Source organism: Pogonomyrmex barbatus, unplaced genomic scaffold (assembly GCF_055798465.1).
Source record: "Pogonomyrmex barbatus isolate J1 unplaced genomic scaffold, ASM5579846v1 scaffold3, whole genome shotgun sequence".
NCBI lineage: Eukaryota > Metazoa > Arthropoda > Insecta > Hymenoptera > Formicidae > Pogonomyrmex > Pogonomyrmex barbatus.
In genome coordinates this window covers 16913788-16934713 of record NW_028297127.1, presented here as the reverse complement: position 1 = coordinate 16934713, position 20926 = coordinate 16913788, and the positions used below count along the sequence as shown (strand labels likewise).

Below are 20926 nucleotides of genomic sequence, written 5' to 3'. Positions count from 1 at the left end.
TGTGAGAGATACATGCGAGACATTTAAGTTTATTTAATTACAGCGTGATATAAATGGAACGGCAAGTAAATGTCAGGAATGGTTAAACTTCAGAAATAGAAGTATAATTTATGAACTTATATGATTTCGAAATAGACGCTTCAATTATATTCCAGCAGTGTCAGTTACGTTTTATGTTACTACTTTTATTTTTCCCTTTTCTCTTCAACAGTGACCCACAAGTATTGGAGGCGTACAACTACACAGATATTATCCTGAGGCTACCCGGTGGAAAACGCATTCGAGACATCAAATGGCTGAGCGTTTGGTGTAGAAGATTTACAGTGAGTAAATTGTAACGATCGATCTTGATATTACATATATACGTACCGATTCCATTTTTCCCACATATTTTTCTGCGAAAGTAAAATCTGAGATTTTAAAATTTGTATTTACATATTAAAATTGATAAAAAAAATAATTTATATATCGGAATATTATGGATAATCGAGCATTTTTTTCTCTGAACGCTTTGAATATTTTGCTTAATAATATTAATGATTTGCATAGGAATTCGCGATTATACGAGATAATTTATCTTCGTCATTTTCGTCGACGAAATAGGAATTCCCACCTTTGATGTTCGTGCGATAGATTTTGCAATATTTCTCGAAAGGTTTACATACGCGAGATGTAAGGCATTCATTGTTTGATTCTTCGGTATATCGACACGTCGCGTTTTATTCCAAACGCCACGATGCGCGGAGAATAGAGATAACTTGATTTTTGAGGAGGTTCAGAGAAGCTCTATCGGACGTGCATTCGAGGTCAATGGTGCGTATGAGATGGATACGGAAACCGAGTCTAGGGGCTCGAACGCGTGCACGCGCATCCCCACACATCTACGCACACATGCACACGCAAGTTAGGGTACAAGCCCTTTTCTCAGCTTTCTCCCGCTTCTTCATTCGGGTGCACGCTGGTCTAAACGCGCGTGCGATTCGGTATCTCTTTATCTTTCTGGTATCTCGCTCGCGTGTGTGCAGATGATTAAACATGCGATAGCGAGGATAAAGCGTGCTAATGTAAACGCGTAAAAAATATTGAAGTTTATCTTTATAATTTGGAACGAGAGAACATTTACATTTCACGATGAGTAACTTGTTTTTATAATATATAGATAACTTTAGTAAGATATTTTCAAGATGAGCAATTCTGTGCAACACTTTTCTCATGTATCTTCTTTTATTTTATCTCTATCAAATTGAATATTTTTTTTGCTCTCTATGTTTTGCACGATATATGCTTATACTCTCGAGTTAATCCAGCTTAGCTCTCTCTTCCAACTCCTCTCCTCGAGAAGCACACAAATTAGAAGGTAGAGAGATATCCTCTTAAATAGATTACGTCCTTTCGGTTTGAGAGTCGATGTTGAAAAATCTGGATGCATGCATGAATCTACGTTTCAACCCGGGACTACCCTTTTAGTTTTCCCTTTCCCTTTTTTTGTCGGACTTACATGTATGAATATAACGACACACAGGCGCGATATCGCTGTCTTTAGAAGGGGAAAAAGGTTTGAGGCGAGCATATCGGCGGTGGAGAGCGAAGCTTTTGCTCTTATATTAGAGGAGGGCTTTAATATCGAAGTCTAAGGGGTGCTCCCACACCGTGACAACCCTCCATCAGACACGCTCTGTCACCGCAAAACGCGCTGGCCGCCGTCTACGGTCCATTCTACCGGGTGTCCCATTACGATCGCCGCGAGTCATCGTCCGGGGTTTGATATAAATCGTTCTCGTTTGCGGCCGCCCCGCCGATCGAGTGGTAGCCTTAGGGGGTTGCGCTCGGGGGAAAAATTTTACGGCGGTAGGTTTCCCATGTCGTATCGTAAAAGGTACTTTATTAAGTAGCAGAAACGAGCGTTCTTGTTACAGGGAAGCAAAACGATTACCTACCGGCGATAGTCAGTTGATTGACATAATGTCTGTCATTACATTAAAAAAGATTATCCGCGCGATTCTCATTTGCAATATTTATCAGATTTGGATCTCGAATGACGGTACTAGGTCTGGAGACGCGGAACGTTTCTGATCAAACAGGATATTCTTTGATTACGATCACAAAAGGAAATCTTATAATGCACATCATTGAAACATTTCTAAGAGTTCCGACTTTTAGAAGCGCGTGCTTCCCTTTCTGTGATTTATAGAAGAAGTGGATCTCTCAACTGGATGGTTGATACTATACACAGTGTGTAGGAGGAAGATGTAGGTTTTGCTCGGATATCTGGTAGACGGGAGCTGTCTGTCAGTCAGCACTCCCTCGCGCTACCCCCGAAGAGCGGATGTATTGTCAGGGTAAGCCCTCTTCTCGCTCCTTCTTTCGTCCATTCCTCTTTCCCTTCTGGCTCTCGGGATCTTCTTCCGCTTCCTCTCAAAGTCCCGTTCCTTCGGCAACCCATATCTTTCTTCCTTCAAATCCGCTGGGCTTCCTTTCAAAAGAACAGAGAGATATCCTTCGGCGATATCAAACCGCCGCTCAATGGATTCAAGCCACTGATTCATGTAGGATTTAGTAATTTTTTCCCTTCATCTATCCTGTCTCTCGACTGCTGTCCGAAAGCGGGCAGTCGTATCACTTTTGTGTCTATATCATAGGCGAATAGGTGGAAACAATTTCTCGTCATCATCCCGTTCTGATTTTATCTCCGGCAACGACGTTCGTCTTTCGCGAGGAAATTCGAATCGTCGAAGCCGATGATCGGTTTGTCATCTTGTTCTGCATCTTCGTTATCCTTACGCTTCGCGATATTCCACTTCTCTCTCCCGATTCGACGACTCTTACTCGCGATTAATCGCATTCTCTCTCTGTCGCATAGTAAACGCGTGAATAGAATGCCATTGATCGATCTCGAGTTCACTGTAGAAAAACTCCACTTCTTTCGCTCATAAATGCCATTTATTGGAAAAATGTTGAACACTCGGTGTATAATAATTTAAGATTTAATCGCGTTGCACGGTGAGAATGTAAATTAAGTGACGTAGGATACGTCATCTTTAATTTCCGGACATGAATTTTTTATACTTTGCACGTAACAACGGGCGATAATACCTGGAAAATTATATAAAGTTTGGTTATGCAAAATTCAACATTTTAACTTTATTCTTATAAAAACTGTATTTTTTTAAAAATAAACGCATATTCGTAATAACACATTACGTGCACTCCACTTACTTATATTATCATCGTAAATCATTTTACGTGGTTATCTTTCACAAGTATATTATATATATATATATTTTTTACGTTCAAGTTAATAAAATAATAAATAAAATAAAAAACTATACGATAAATGTAAGATAAATTTAAGTATTTAAATATCATATTATTGTTGATAGTCTTGACTTGATTAATATGTGTATTTAAATCGTATTATTATTATTATGAAAATGTTATAAAAATCTGTAATTTGTAATAAATTTTAATAAATTTTAAATTTAAAATTTCTGTGAGTATGTATATCGGCCAAAGTAAGGAAAAAAAAAATAATAGCGGTTTTAGTGTAGGATTAACATCGTATCCAACATCGACCAACTTTCGCGGGTGTCATCGGTCTGTCGATTACAGTATTCTTTATTTTTTCTACCTGACCTATGCGTGACGTGACTACTTCGCTACTCACGATTGCGCGATCGCGCATCCATCATCTCTTGCGGCATTGTGACTCACTTGCACATCCGATTACACGTGTACGACAAACTGTATAAAAATAAAATTGCACAATCTACCGATTAACCGTTGCGGATATTCATTATTTATGTTACATCATCGGGATGCGGATAATCAGAAATTATTTTACATTTATCCTGTGCCTTGTAGTAATCGCTATTTTTACGATATTATAGTAATATTAGCAAGCAATTTTTAAGCAAGCGTTTTTTTTGTAATAACAGAAATAACCAACTTCCTTTCACTTTTTCTCGTCGTCCTTTCGTCGGAATCGTTTTCTGGAAAATAACCCTGTTTTTTTGAGAAAGCAATACATTTGAAAAAAAGCAGATATGTATCAACTTTTTTTCACGTTTTTTACGTACTCTTTTGATGACTTTTGTTTTCGAATTGAAATGGAGATATTTCCGTATAAAATTTATCTGGCGCGAAGTGTCAGAAGTCGGTGGTCGTTTTGGTAGCCGAGTTTCAGTTGAAAAAAGAAATGGTTGTTCCGCAATCATGTCACGGAGAATTTGCATGTGAATTCTACGGTCTCTTTCCTGGCCTCCCGGAGTTAATTAAACGCCTCATAGTTTTCGGGGTGGGATGACGGAGTACGATTGCTTCTGGCACCAAGTGGACGATCCAACCCTGCACGAGAGCGTCATTTAATAATCGCTTAGAATAGATTTTTAGAGTGTTCAAAAGAGAAGGCACAAAAGAATCGCGTTCTTGTTGAGCATAAAATTATGCTGCGTCGATATTGTACATATTTGTAATATATTTATTGCATACAAGTATTTTTAGCATACAATTTTCTTTTCAATTTTAAGTGTCTATTTTATTGATTTCATTCTTCAATTTTTCAATATTGATATATTTATGTTTTTTTTGGAAAATTGTATATAAAGAGACACGTTATACGGGATAATTGTTTAAATTTATTATTGTCATTGAAATCGTCCATGAATAATAATGTTGTATTTTTACTATCCTCTTCTATCTATTATTATTTCTCTGTTATTTAGTATTACTTTTAGTATTATTTATTATTTAGTATTATTTTACGTCGATTTTGATCAAATTAATTCAAAATGATCGTTAATGGAACTGAGAGTGGTGCAATAAATAACGCGCATTTTTCGTTACGCTTGCACAATTTATTATTTATAAAATATATCGTTAATGTACATTAACACATTCACATCGTTTTATCGTCGTTTTTTCATCGCATATCGAAATAAATACTGCAAATATACCATGACAAAATCACTTTCGATCAAAACTCTGTAACCCGTCAGTCATTTCGGCGGAGTAATAGAATTTAGTGACACGTGTGGGCGATTTTGCGATGCTGTCAACAATGTAAAATATAAAAGCGACATTGATAAGTTCATGGTGGCGTGCGTAAAAGCTTTGAAACGTTTTTTCCCTATATTGACATCATTCATTGTATTGGCGAAAGCTTTCCGAGCACGTTGTGTAACTTCGGGAACCGTACCATGCCGTTGGATTTCGATTCTTCGATGAAATCAACGTTAATAATCGATTTCATATCGGACATGGGGGATCTCCGCGATATCTTCTCGCACGGAAATACTTGAAAAAGCGTCTTGCAAGAGATTTACTTCGGACGTATCACACAATATTTGACGTTCCCTTACCGCCTTTTCATAACACGTAAGTCTGCTTCTCTTGATATTTCTATCTTTTGACAATTCGTGATATATCTCTCCAACAACTAGAGATTTTCTCTTAAGAAAAATATGAACAAACAGATTGTAAATATTTTACATATATATTATCCACATAGATATATCCACATAGATATATATGCCATTAGTATAAATTATAAAAAATATTGTTATACTATAACAATATTTTTATATTTTTTCAAAAGTATATGCCACAAATCTTTATTTCGTATAGGCTTCTATTTTTATCTACATTTGTATCACCGATCTTCTTGCTTCTACATTCGTACATCATTAACTTCGGTTAACCAAAGTACTTTCATGGAACTAATTTTGCTGAAGCAACAATAACTTGCACGACGAATGCAAGTCGGACGCATTTATCCATCGATACAACCATCAATAATCTTGACAAATCGGCAAACGACTTGTCACTGGGTGATACAGGAGTAACCGGCATGCGGTTTCGTGTACGATGTCGGTGTACAAATCGGTGGACAAATTAACCAAACCGCTAAGGCATGTATTTACGATTTCTCGCGATTTATTGTCTATGTCATCGAAATTACGTTACAATCGATTATATAATTGAATTAATTATTTAAGTAATTCTTTCTATACTAATTTATATTTACACACATTTGCTCGCAGTCTACGCTTTACCTACAAGTTATAAAAACAACATTATATCAATTTTAATTTATTAACTGTTCTGCGTGAACGTTTAATAAATTTATAATTATTTTTATTCAATTTTCATTCATTGAATTTTGTATTATTTCAAATTTTAATCTGGCGAAAAATAAAGAAAGTTGTGATATCTTTCCTATTAGCACGAGAAAATAGCGGAATTATTCCGTGTAAAATTAAGAGATTTTATTCGCACGTGAAACATATTTTTATTCTTACATAAGTTATATAAATTGAGTTTATTTTATTAAAAGCTTGCATATTTTTGTACATTGTATCATTAAAATACAATCGACGGGTTATTTTTGTTATTTTTGTACTTTTATCAGAGTAACAACGAATCAACAATAAAATCATAGCAACGCCACGTTATTAACGTGCCAATGCTGCCTCGCGGGAAACAACCGATATCGCGCGTTGGTCTTCGCATATTTGTAGCTTCATTGATCATGCAGAAAATGATTATCCGCGAATACGAGAAACCTCCACGTCTATCGATTCGATCGTCGCGCGATCGGACGCCTCGCTTTCACGGGGGATGATACCCCCGCGAGAGTCGCGCGTTCCGCGTGTCCGCGCGTAGCGTGTACATACGTACACACGCGCATACACGCGTACACACATGGCCCCGACACACACACACACACACACACACACACACACACACACACACACACACACACACACACATATACAGGTACGAACACGGGGACACGGAAAACGGACGATCAGGAATTGAGGCAAGGTTGATAGTCCTGGATAACAGTGGCGCAAGCGCAAACGCGACAATACCCGGTCGATGTTGGCCGGGGCTGGCTGACTGGCTGGCTGGTAGCCGAGGATATTCTCTTTCTCTCTCTTTCTCTCTTTTTCTCTCTCGTACCGTTTCTCTCCTCCTCTCTCACACCTGCCTTTTCTCTCTCTCTCTCTCTCTCTCCGCCCTGCCCCGCAGATATCACCCATCTTCGTCCCGCCAGCCCTCTCTTTCACATATATTGCATAACCCTTTCCTCTTTTCTCACGTTTCTCCGTCTCCTCCACGTTCTCTTTTCGTGACTATGACTTCTCGTACTATTCGTTCCTACGTTCTCGCTCTATCTATCTACCGGTTCATTTTTAAAAATGATGCGACGTTTTCGCCCCCCCCCCTTTTTCACGTTGCTCTACGTCGTCCTCGTCTCCTCTCGCTCTTTCGGGACTATCTGGAGTATCCTCCCCTTGTCTACCGTACCGTCGTCTCTCTCTTCCTCTCATTTCTGTCCATGTCGCGGTATTCCGTGTCTCCGCCGCCATTTTGAACGGGATCAACTCCATGGCCCTGGTGACCGGCGAAGTGTCGAGGTCGAGGGCCAAGAGTTTGTCTCCGAAGGTCGGAGCTTTCGATCGAGAAGACAACGTCTTCTCGAGGATGCGATAGTATTGATTAGGCAATCTTTGAAGTTGTTTGATAACTAGATTTATCATTCAGTTAATGAAGAAATGATGAAGGAAAGACAAATTTGTCCTAAATTCTGTATTCGACATTACTTGAATTAAGTCTTGATTTCTCATTATCGTTTAATTTAATTTATTATCTTACTGTTTATTAGAAGAAATCGAAAAATATCTTTTCATCATTTCACTGTTTCTCATTGTACTCAAATCTCGCTTTAAGCATTTATATTTGAAACAAAGACTACATTTTAAAATAATTCTGTGAAAAGGAAATTAAAAAGAGAGAGATAATAACATTTTCGCTTTCATTGCTCGTAATTCTTGTATCTGATCACTTCCGTGTTTGAAAAATATGCGATTGTGATAATGGTTTCTTCCACAATAACGCTACCCACGTACGATCAACACACCATTGTATTTGTTAACTCTGCACATTATTTTATTAATTGTTTATTGATATTAACGTCCATGTTTCATTCTACGTTTGTGCAATCTTTTATCGTTTATTATTTTTTATGGTTTTTATTATTTTAGCATTGAGTGGATTTACGTACATATTTTGAAAAAGCTTTGCTTTTAATGGTTTTGACACTCAATAAATTGATTCTCGTTTAATCTGACTTAACGTCAGCAGCTTCAAAGTCAAGTACACAGAATACACGTGTAATCTTCGACGGAAGATCGAAGGGCATTAAATGTCTCGTACGCCATTTTGGCCTTACTTACGCATCGACTCATCCTCGTGAGGGTATATACCAGCTGATGCTGATGTATGCCGAATGTATTGGATCCTATCGAATACATGGCAATTCACTGACTCACACACGCCCATGCAACGTTCCGAGTATCAATGGGAGGTCGATCGAAAATGGATAAATCGAAGGTGGCTGACAGAAACTAGTTTTCGAGAGTCTTCGCTATGGTAAATAGTGGCGCAAATTTAAAGAGGTTTTGTAGTTACATTTATTACATACGATTTCATAAAACTACTCATTTTTTTTCGACGATGATTACAGAAGGGCGGTGCGGAAATTCAAACATAGTTTCGTTGTGCAGCATATAAATATATAACAACGCATATAGAGAAGAAAGCTTAAGCTATTTTTTTATGTCTGTAAATGTCTGTAAATATCACTATTAATGTTTCATTTTATCGTCGTATTTATATATGCGGCACTTTCATTCGACGACTAGACACATATTTTTCTTTCGCGAGAGCCTGAAATTAGAATTCTAGCATTCAGCATGTGAAAAGAGATTATTGCTCGCGGTTTTACAATATAAATATCAGAAATTGTTTCTTTCGATGTGATATAATAAACTGAATTGTATTTCTATGGCAGAAATAAAATTCAATTATATTTGTCTTCCTTTATTTGTCTTATCCCAGATTTTAATATATAGGAGATAATATTATATTATTATATTTGACGATAATGTTGAAAAACTGAGATATTTTCGAACGATATATTTTGACATAAAATTGCTTTTCTTCCTTTTATGCACATTGACCCTTCCTTTCAAACAAATATCGAATACCGGCGATTGGAAGCAATCGACGAGGGAAAGTTGTCGGCTCGGCGGTTCAACGAAAGATAGACGAACCCTCGCGAAAACACGTATGTGAAAAAAATTGAAGGAGAATGCAAAAGAGAAAAAAATGCAGCGAAATGCAGCAAAGTAAAGCGAAGTTAACGTCGCGTACATTCACTATAGTTGCATATCCCAGCAAAAGTTGTCATTTTTATCCAGTGAGAAAGAGCTCTGTTTCCTCACTCTCTGTCATCCCTTCCGCGTCCTTCTCCATGTCCTCTCTGTCCTCTCTGTCTACTTCTCTCGCTTTCCAACACGCCGATTGGACGGGAGCTTGCGAAACTTCCAGGTATCCCGGAGGACCGCCCACCGGTCCTTCTGTTGCTGGAAAAGTTTCGTCATTCATACTATAGCATACTATAGCAAGATAGGCAACGTTGCTACTAATATCATCGTAGTATACGTGGAAGGTCGGCTCTTTAAAGGTCACGAAAGAATATTTTTGCAGAACTCAGAGAAAAATACGATCAGCGATCAATGATTTCAACAATCGTTTTTGTATCTTCTGGTTAGTATAGCAGAAAAAAAAGATTATATATATATATATATATATATATATCCTATATTAAATATTTAAATCAATCATCTTTCTTTGTATGCATACATATATATATATATGCACATATATAAAATAAAATAAATGAAAAATGTGAAATGTGAAATAATTCTCATGTGAAATAATTCTCTGTTTAAAAGTATTGGTAATTTTTGTTAACGTGTGGAGTAAAGTAAGATATTATTAATTTTCTCTTTGGAAAGCTTAAAAATTTATTGCAGATTCCAAAAAGTAATTATTCCTTAGTCTCATCTTATAATAAAAAAATTTGAAAGACGGAAAACAATTTTGTCTTAGCATTTTAAATCATTGAAGTTCTAAATTAATAAGCAGTATTTCTGACAACGTGATATTTAAAATAATTTTTTTATATAGAAAATAATTATTGCCATTTTATCGATGATTAATCTTTATTTTCGAACTAGCAGGTACCGTTTGACTCTTTATTAAACTTCGCGAACATTGTTTTTGCAGATGGAAACTTAAGTCAATCTATTCGTTATATTTTTTTAAGTACCCCTCCGCTAAAAGTGAATTTTTAAACGATGCTCTAAACCCATGTAATTAGACTAGTCCAGCGGAACATATTTAACAAGAGCTTATCCGAGGTAGTAAAAAAGTTTCGGTTAAAAAAGCTCCATTAAATCTGGCTAAAGATATAGAGGTATTACGGAGATGAGGACGCGGAGGACTCGTTTAATTTATCACCTACTTAAAGTCCAACGATCTCGCGAATAGAAGGCCTTTTTTAACTCGGATTTCAACCTATCTCCCTCACGCTGTTTTTCCATCTCTTTTGATCAGCCTTCTTGCCAATTGCTTGTCCTCCGACTTTGAATTGGGATTTTATAGAACTCTCGTAAAAGGATACGTTTCGATCTTGTTTAGTAAGGTGATACACGTTTACACAAAGACTGTGCCTTTAGTGCGAATTTTACTCTTGTCAAACGATAATATGAACCATGTACTTGATTCTTTCCTATATAATTTCATGAAAATCTTACGAAGTGTTATACATCATTTTTATCGTGGGAAGATATTTCTAAAAAATTACTAACATACCTTGTGAGAGATTTAACAAAATAACATTAAAAATAAATGAAAAAGTATATATGAATATGTGAATATTAATAATTAAAATTTTGATACGAATAATTCTATTTTGTAAACAAATGCTTTTATATTTTTTGTTAATTCTATATTTCTTACTTTTTAGTTTTTACTTAATCGATTTGCTGTTTCTGTTTCCCAACTTTCTTTTTCTTCCTGTTTCCATTTTTTTTACATAAATATTTTTCCGAATCTTTTCTTGTTCTTGTACCTTTTTGTCTGAATTGTTTTTACGCTTTTCACTTATATCGTAATAATATGTTTAATCTTTTTACACCTTTTTATGTGCACGGGCTCTCTCTAAAGAGTCAGACTTAAGCTCAATGAATTCTATTATTATTACCATTATTATACGTGCCATAGTGTTATCAGACCCTTGAGGAATGATCATATGCATGCATCGCATTACAGAATGCTATAAACTGCATCGTAACACGGCTTCGATGCAGTCAACCGGTGGAATAGCCGCAAGGGACAATGGTATTGCATCGCCTAACGAGACCCGATGTCTCAATTTCCGAAAGGACGTACGCCTCGCGACAGGGGGCGATTGCGTTGTTGGGGGACGATGCCTCGTGCGACGAGGGGTGATACAAACTTGATAAGGCGCTAAAATAATATACAGCCTCGGCTCGGAACCGGAATCTCCGCGATACGTAATGCCCCCCTTCGTACTCATTCGTTTCTTTTTCCCGTCTGGAGTCCTCTCGCTCCCTTCTCCCTTTCTCTATTTTTCTCCCTCGTTCCGCCCATCCTTTTCTCTTCCTCACTCTCTCACGAATTTACCACCACGCTTTAGCCCCTTCCTCTCCTTGAATTGTTTCTCGATGCTATCCGTGACTCTCCAGTTTGTTAGGGGGATTTATTTGATTGAATATCGACTGCTCGAGTAACCACCCACGGGTTATAACGGGTGTATCAGTAGCGAACAGATCCTGCGTGGGGGGTAAAAAGACGCCCCCGTAATACGTGGGAAGAGAGAGAAACGCATATATGTATCTTATTGCTTGCTTAGGCGAAGATTGATACGAAAGCTTATTATAACGTTTTCATAGTTTCGACAATATTGTATATCTAAATATGTCGAGAGTAATTGCTTATTAATATCTCATTTCTAAAAAAATGTGGAGATTTAGAAGAGATTTAGAATACAAGATACGTATATATAAAAGAATACACAACGAAGGAAGTAGAGAAAAATAAAAGTTGGACTAGTATAAAGTACTCCATTTTTTTTTTCAAAAGTACTCTTTAATGCTGATGAAATTAAAGTACGTTGATTTGTGCAATTATTGAGTTGAAGGCATAGGAATCTTCATAATTTGAAAACGAGATTTGTTCCTTTCTAGAAAAACTTACTTTTCTTATTATCAAAGTTAAATGCCAAAGTTAGTATTTCTTAATTGCTTTATAGTTATAGTAATAAGAAACTCAATTTCACGAATTTAAGAAAAAGTTTGCAAAAAAAAAAAATAGACAAATCAGAAAGTCGCGCTATTAATTGATATTTGCTCAACATTTAACAATTTTGCAAATGTTATTATTTTATATTTCCTATCTTTCTCTCTTTTGTATCTTTGTCTAATTTTTGAAAACTTGTTAAATACCACAGTTTCCTGATCAGCTGAGAGTGAATTCATGCTTATGTAAAGTATTGTGCTCAGAAATATTTTGGAAATCTTTGCGAATTACCATTAGACAGTGTATACAAAAAATTATATTATCAATAACATTTGTTATTGACGAGAAAAGGCAAGCTCGCATTAATCCAATAATGCTTTAATCGAGACTATCCAAGACAATCTCGCGATCATATTTGCGCACAGCCTCGAGCGTTTTATCGGTTTTAGAAGCAAACACCTTTGTGAGCTATAGAAAAATAGTTTCTAAAGAGACGTTTTTTGTTGAGATGCGGTTGCGCGTTTGTATCAATGGTATAACTGGGATTTTTGAGTTCTTGTACAAAGTTTACCGATAGCAAATAAATGTTCGAAGGTTATTTGATGCAAACATGCACAATATAGATATATTCGTTAATTTAATTCAGTAGTAATTTTAAAATAAAATTCAATTTTTTTCGGTATGACAAATTTCAATTATCTTTTCCTCTACTATGAAAAATGGGGAGAAGATAAGTGAAATACTGCTTAGCTTCTCGCTTTAGATAGCTACACTTCCGTCTGGCACGTAGAGGGAAGTTCGCATAATAGACCCTAATCCGAATCTAAATCTGAGCTTACGAGATAAACAGACTATTAGGGAGGACGGAGCGTCGCAACGAGCCCGCTCGAAATCTCCGGATGGAAGGCGCGGGGGTACGTAACGGCTACATCAAAGGTATCGGATTGACGAGGAGAACCCCCTGTACTGTCGCATCCCGGTTTATAAACTGGGAGATACGCGTCCCTCGCACAGCAGTCGCCAATCATGGACAATCGGATCAAAATCGGGCCTTTCTTGGGAAATCATCGCGAAAAGATTAAACGACAAAGATTTCGAGGGACTATGTCGGTTTTCCGGTGAAAAATTAACGTAGGATCGATATCATGACATGGGGGCGCGAATTCCGATGTCGTTGAATTGAAGGGTGCGATAGTGGCGGGGTGACTCTGCTTTTTCAGAAAACTTGGAAAAATTGATTTAAATCTGATTCCTTTGACTTTGAATTTTGTTTCTGTCTTAGAAGAATCAATTTATTCTCTTTTTCTGTTAACTATACGAATGCGAGTTTGATGCGAATTTTTAGAGTTACACATTCGTGATAAAATAATAGATTTCGATAGAAAAGTTCATCTCGATAAAAATAAACCACGTTTCAATAAAGTAAAGTTATATTTATGCTCGTGTATTCTTATATCTTGAATCTGTTATTCCAATTTCCATATATTATTACTTTGCATTATATATATATTATATAATATAATATGAATTATAATTTGCGTCGATTCGCGCAGATTTTTTTTGAGAGTGCACTCGACTTTGAGTGCCGCTCTCTTAATTATTGGCAATATTTCGTTATCGAGTGATACTATGTATCACGATACCTACGCGATTGAATCTATGGTGTAAGTGGTTTTAAAACACCGATAACAATCGGATATTTGATAATCCGATCATAATACGAATATATCTCGTTATACTTTCTACAGTAGAAAAAAGAATTGTATATTAAATAATTTCTTATTAATACACATCTCACATTCCATTTAGTCATGCCTATTACAATTTGTACATGTCTAAAAAATAAGATATGTAGATCAATGATAGTTATCAATTAAAATTATTTTTTTTAATTGTATAGATATGAATGGTCTTGGTTATGCAAATGTAATCTCAGTTTTATATTCCAATCCCATAACATTTTTTTGAATTGTGTCATGTTATTTTACATTTAATAATAAATTTCGAATAAAATTATTATCAAACGATTGAAAAATATTCACAAAGTTATTTGAATTAGATGTGAAAATATCTCGTTTTTTTTCAATGAAGTCTGACTTTCAATGCGGTAGGGAGCTATTTGAAATAGTCGAGATAATTTTCTCTTGCGCTCTCTCTCTCTCTCTCTCTCTCTCTCTCTCTCTCTCTCTCTCTCTTTCTCTCTCTCTCTCTCTCTCTCTCTCTCTCTAATGAGAACTATATATTTTATAATCAATGAATTTTCATTTAGTCTATAATAAGTTGTGACGTGGGATGCGAATCAACATGTCGACAGGTGGGCGTTTATTTCGGCAAATAGGAAGTACGCATATTTCGCTACATCATCGTTTAATACCAAAGGCTATCCATAATAATCCAAGGGAAGCTACGTAGGTGTTATCGAATTTACTGTCGATATACGCGTCGACGTAGGAGGTTAATGTCGCTGAATGGAATAATTTCTTGTCGTTCCACAAAGAGCTATTACCGCAGTCTCCTGAATCAGTCGAAGTTACCAGCGTAAATTCAGTTCGGAACTTGCAGTGTTTGGTTGTTATCGATTAGACTTATACTAAAATTATTGAAGAAACGGTATCGCAACAAATATTATTCTACGATGAAACTAATATTTTAATTTTTTTTATAGAATTTTAATTTTTATATTTTATTCGATTTTTTTTATCAGCAATGAAATATTCTTTCTAGGCAACATTTCGAACTTAACGTTAAATATTTACTAATTCCTTAAAATAATGGTATAGCTAATTGTAGTCTTCATTCGGTTATAATAGGGGGGAGAGGTGCAGTTGCAAGGCCAATTTTAAGTATACTCCATTCAAAATGCCATTAACAGCCCCCGTACTTCATTCGTACAGAACATTTCTGGGCTCAACATACACCGAGCCCATCAGCCAGTCGAGGGCGGTATGATTGACGATCCCTTAAACGAAATGGGATTAATGCGCATGCAAATTTTGGAGTCTCAAGGGAGTTCATCCCAACTCGTCGATAATAATTATTATTAATGATGAAATTAGTGGGCGACCGCGTGATGTTGATTTAGCCCCAAAACGATCTGTGAAAAATCGAAGAATTTCTTATACTCTATTTATAAATCGTTTCTACAAAGATCGCGTAACATCTAGATATGATCAACCGCATATCACAAATTAATTGCTAATTAATAACTTCTACAACGTAATTACGTATATGTTTAATTCGCAAATCACACAAATCGAGACTGGGGTAAAGCGAAATTCAAATTTGACGTTAAAACATGTTTAATGGAAGGAATTAAATTAATATTTGCTTATTAAAATCATAAGTTATGATACCATTGTATATATTATATGATATTTGAAAATACCTTAGTTAACGTTTGTGCTTATCATTTTCTACGTTTTCTCTCAGTAATAACAATTTTTATAAGAGCATAATTGAAATCTTATTGTTGGAAAATGGAAGAACGATCTGGTTATTTATTTAGTATTTTGGGATTTTTAGTATCTTTGGTAACTTGTTAAGAAAGGCAATCCGTATTGGAGAGAGAATTAATTACGAGGAGCTGAAGGGCTTTTAGACTTCAAAGGATGTGAGTAAAGTATTTCCCGGAAATGGAAATGTAAATGATGGAGTCGGTACGTGCAAACGTCAAATTTTCCAGCCATTTTGCCGGTTGTGCTTGTTAGAGATGAAATTGCCGTCATGCCATATATCGCACAAAGGAACTTCAGCAAAACTGAAGAAACTCCGCTGCCGTTGATTTGTGTACCACAGAATTCTGCAAAATGTACTCTGCAACTTCCAGAGCATATTCCTCGCGGAAAGGTGTTTCTAAGGAAAATCATACCTCAGTGCGATTTCAAAGACGTAATCTTAATTAGCGAACTATTTGCGGGCTAAGATTTCTCGCATACATACACACTTCCCTGATTTAATATCATATAGAGATGCTATCATTTATCCAATTTCTGTTTTAGCAACCCAATTAAACTTGTTGTTTCAATTTTAATTACAATTTTAGTTGCTGATTATAAAATTGCAAAGAGCAAGGATCTCGACTAATATTTATAATATACTTGACTAATATATTCGACTAATATTTATAATTTATACTTTATAATATTTATAAAGTAGTAAATATTTATTAGTATTTATATTGTTTTAATTTTTTTCTGTTTGCACATAAACGTATTATGATACAATTATAAGATACGAGTTACAAGAAGTTAACCATTATATTCACAAGATTGAAGAAATTTATAAAAATACTTAATATAAAAATATCATTATATATTATGTATAATAAATTGTATGAAAATAATAAATTACATGAAAAAACATATAAGTTCTCTCATGCAAAAATAATTATGCACAATATTTAATAAACATTTATTACGTTTATGTCTATTGGTTTATGCCTGTTATTTATTATATATTTATATAGACTGATCTCAAAAAAACTGAGGTAGCAGTTTGCTTATGTAGGAAAGCTCTTTAAAGGAGAATCTCCTTTTTGCAGAAACTCGATTATATTATTCTCGCGAGACAGAAAACGAAGAAAATCCGCTCGAGGAAGGCTGGTATAATATAACCTCGCTATTTCGCCATTCACGAATAGATTTGTTCGAGGAATGAGCTGAGAAATCGTCGTGAACGTTGAATTTTCTTCCATAAAACGCTCCCTAGAGAAAGAGGACGGATGTAGTCCCTGCTCGCTGTGCGGAGAGTGGAATCGGTTTCTTGGATTTTACGAACCTTCGACCGATAACTTGCTTCTTTACTTTCTGCCGTCCTCTTTTCCTTTATCTCTCTCTCTCTCTCTCTCTCTCTCTCTCTCTCTCTCTCTCTCTCTCTCTCTCTCTCTCTCTCTCTTTCTCTCTTCTTTCTTTTCCCGATTTCCTTCTTTCACGTTTCTTCATGTCCCTTACTAAGACGTTTGACGGTACTTAGAATATAAACGAGCCAAAACCCCTCATCGGCACGTCAACTCGAACGCTAGGTAGGGGATGATAGATTGACTCTTTCAACGACATCACGATATAAATGCATGCTTTTGAAAGACTAAATTAGTGGGTTTGCCGGGACAATTTTGATAAAATAACTTTAATATAAAGCTTATAAAAAATATTTATAATATGTATAATACGATTTAACATATGTTACTCATGTTTTTTTCTTTTTTGTAAAAGTAGCTTTTTAGTTATCATGCACATTTTTTTTAATATAATTTACTTAAAATTATAAGATTATTTGTAAATTATTGAAATTAAATTATTAAATTGAATAAAAATTAAAAATCAATATAAAATATAAAAGGTAATTGGGAAACAATATGAAAAACTTACTTACTAAAAAGTCAGTCTCTCTCTCTCTCTCTAAAGTAACTAGAATGTGATAAAGAATTAAGTTGAAATCGTTGTGCATAAGAAATAAATATGCTATTTCCACATTTTCCAGGTCGATTTTGGTGACGTTTTCATACCGCCTGACCTGAAGGTACCGAAATTGCAAGTACTTCCTGAATTTTCGAGATTGGCGCACGGCCTTCGCAGTGGCAACATCAGTATTCTAGACAGCAAAACGATCTACATTCCAAATTTGCATTATGATGGTGGCGGACCAGACGCTTATTTCTGGGTAGGCAATGGCTCAGAACCCAGTCGCTTTGGTATCAAAGTTCCCAATGAAGTGGGCAGGTCAGTTGAAACACAAATAATATAAAACAATTAATTAATATAAGTATAAAATTTATTATCCTTAATTTTCCATAAAAAATTTGAAGTTACATAAAAATTATACGAGAAAAAAAGAAATACCTAAAATTTTATAGTATAATTTTACTTAAACACAAGTTTATTTTATACATATTAAAAATTTATTTTAGCTTTAGTAAACTTCATATAATTATCTTGATGTTCATATAATTACTTTTAATAGAATTTATTTTGTGTGTGTGTGTGTGTGTGTGTGTGTGTGTGTGTGTGTGTGTGTGTTAAAGAAAGAGCATTATATTAGATTTGACTAGAAAAGTCAAAATATGTTTTGATATTTTAGAAAAGCTCTGGATTTGTACTTTAGTTTATTCAACATAGTGAGATGGTTATTAATCTCATTTAATTTGATAGTTTGGCACCATTAAGAGGATATCAAGGAGAGGACATTGAGATCGTCTTGCCAGGGAACTTGACAGTGTACGACATCAACTGGCTCGCGGTGTGGTGCGTTGAATACAGACACAATTTCGGGCATGTTCTAATTCCAAAGGACCTCGACGTTCCTCCAGCTCTCGGCCAGACGAAAATTACGGTAAACCAAAATGAGTTCTCCAATCCGCCGACCTGATATGCCCTAAACTTTCGTACCTTATGTATCCTCATTAACGTTCACTATGAAATGATAATATACGCGACTTTGCTCTTTGATATACATGATGAAAAGCTTCGCTTTAATGGAGACGTATTGAATGAACTGTGGAAGAGGGACATTTACGTTTATATGATAAAATAAACCGCTAATATTTTAGAATCTGTACTAACATAACTCTCGCTTCAATTTTTTAAGCAATCATATAAGTCTTTTTAAAGCTAATTGAGATCGTATGTAGATTTTATTTTAAGAAAGCTCTCATTTTGTGTCTTCCTGATAGCTAAATCATTGTCATCTAAATTCAGAGTTACAATATTCTCATTATTAATAATATTAATTTTCTCTTAACTTTCAAACGGAACAGCCGCCGTGGTGGTACAATCCAGTAAGTATAATATCGCGATATATCGCGATGTGTGTGGGTGATTTTGCCGGACAACAATCCATCATGACGAAGTCACAGGTCACAGGATAGCGATCTTTTCTTTTTCAGACGAGCAGCACACCGACACCTAAGCAAGTGAGCAACTGTAAGGAGATGCTGAACGGTCGTGTTCAAGTGCAATGGCAATTGATAGGCGAGGACGTGCAGATTCGGATTTCGGGGCGTATCAAGGAGGACGAATACGTGGCATTCGGATTGTCAGGTCAGGACGGTACGGCCCAGATGATTGGCGGTGATGTCGTCGTGATCGGATATAATAAAAAAACGGGCAAGTTTATCGCCGAGGATTACTACATGACAGCCCTAGCTCAGTGCGACGGCAGGAGGGGCGTATGCCCGGATCGGAGGATTGGTGGTAGAAATGACGCAGTGTTCGTGCACGGAGAACGAAAAAACGGCGTGACGACAGGTATGTCTGGGTTATAAATGACGAAGCTACATATAAGAACAGGAAATAATGTATAGCTAATTGCCATATTTTACCTTATATAATTTTTTGTATAATTCAAACAAACAATCTTATACTATAAGATATAAAATATACATTTAATATTAGTGAAATAGTTAGTATAATAGTATAATAAAATTTACGAATAATTTTTTATTGTTTTTTTTATATATTAAGTACATGAAAGTAACAGGAAAATGCTCGCTGATGTGGTGCGATTTATTTTAATTGCAGTTACGTATACGCGTCCGCTGAGGACCAACGAGCCAGAAAAGGACAGGATGATTCCGGAAAGAGAAACGAGCGTGATCGCTGCCATAGGACCTCTGAACTCATTGGGTGAGGCCAATGCTCATGAGAGATTCGATAAGACCACCGAGGATATTCGTATTGATTTCACGTCAAGAAATGTTCACGAATGTACAAATTCCTTATACAATATTCCGGATGCGCCTGAAGTCGAACCTTGGGTACCGGCTGTTATCACCGATAAAACTGAATTTAGTGCAAGAATTGGGCCGACAGGTTCGAAAAAAGGCTATGCACGAATCACAGGTATGAATTATGACATATTGTAATAAAATTATGTAGTATATTTAATTTATTATTCTTTACTAAAAAAAATAAAACCATAATGTTATGTTACATGTACGCAAAATTATTTGATGAAATTAAATAAAATTTAATTAAAACTTGATTAAAATATAGCATCTTATTATAAAAATAATATCTATTGTATTAAGAAACATTGTAGATGCATTTATTAATTATTTTACTGTTACTTAGGACAACAATGTTAAATAATATTAATATTGTAATAATTTGAAAATTGTCTTTAACTTTTTCTCATTTTTAAAATGACACTTTAATCGATGATTTTTATTGCAATTTAGGTTCACCCTCTTGGGGTATCGCATGGTATATCAATGATTTGCTAATTCCGGAGATCACCGTCGAGCGAGGACAAACTTATACCTTTATTGTGGAGGGTGGGAAAGATTCTACTAATCCTGCTAGGTGAGTCATATTTTTAGTCACGATAGTATTTCATTTAAACTGCGTGTATGTGATGCGAGATATTCATATTCTCAATATGATATTGTTAAATACATGGCTGCGAATTGTTCATGTATTTATAGGTACCATCCATTCTATATAACTGACAGTTCGGAGGGTGGTCTCGGACAAAAGGAAATAGACAAACAATCGACGGAAAAAGTATTCGCTGGCGTAGAATTTGATTCCAATGGATATATGAGACCAACTGCAGCTGGCCGTTATTGCGAATGGGTCCGTACTACAGTGGATAATGCAGATAATTACAAAACGTTTAAGAGCTTTTTCGAAACGCTCGAACTCAAGTGTGACAAGGGCGAGCCTGCCAAGCTCATATGGACCGTGGATGAAAACACGCCGGACTTAGTTTACTATCAGGTACGAAGTTATAAGAAAAAACTCAAAAATCGAATATTTGC

General features: G+C 35.6%; 1 protein-coding gene across 8 annotated transcripts in view; it reads left to right on the top strand.

Annotated features, from left to right (window-relative positions):
* Positions 1–20926, top strand: part of LOC105429529 (protein Skeletor, isoforms B/C) — a 68982-nt gene that overhangs the window by 42410 nt on the left and 5646 nt on the right. For 7 of the 8 annotated variants that reach the window (XM_089079884.1, XM_089079891.1, XM_089079888.1 and 4 more), the window contains exons 4-11: positions 212–323; positions 17650–17888; positions 18318–18498; positions 18923–18943; positions 19052–19412; positions 19686–20006; positions 20345–20468; positions 20591–20885. In XM_089079884.1, coding sequence (XP_088936010.1) covers positions 212–323; positions 17650–17888; positions 18318–18498; positions 18923–18943; positions 19052–19412; positions 19686–20006; positions 20345–20468; positions 20591–20885 — 1654 coding nt within the window. The remainder of the gene's footprint in view (positions 1–211; positions 324–17649; positions 17889–18317; positions 18499–18922; positions 18944–19051; positions 19413–19685; positions 20007–20344; positions 20469–20590; positions 20886–20926) is intronic. The other variant, XM_089079885.1, reaches the window with a different exon arrangement.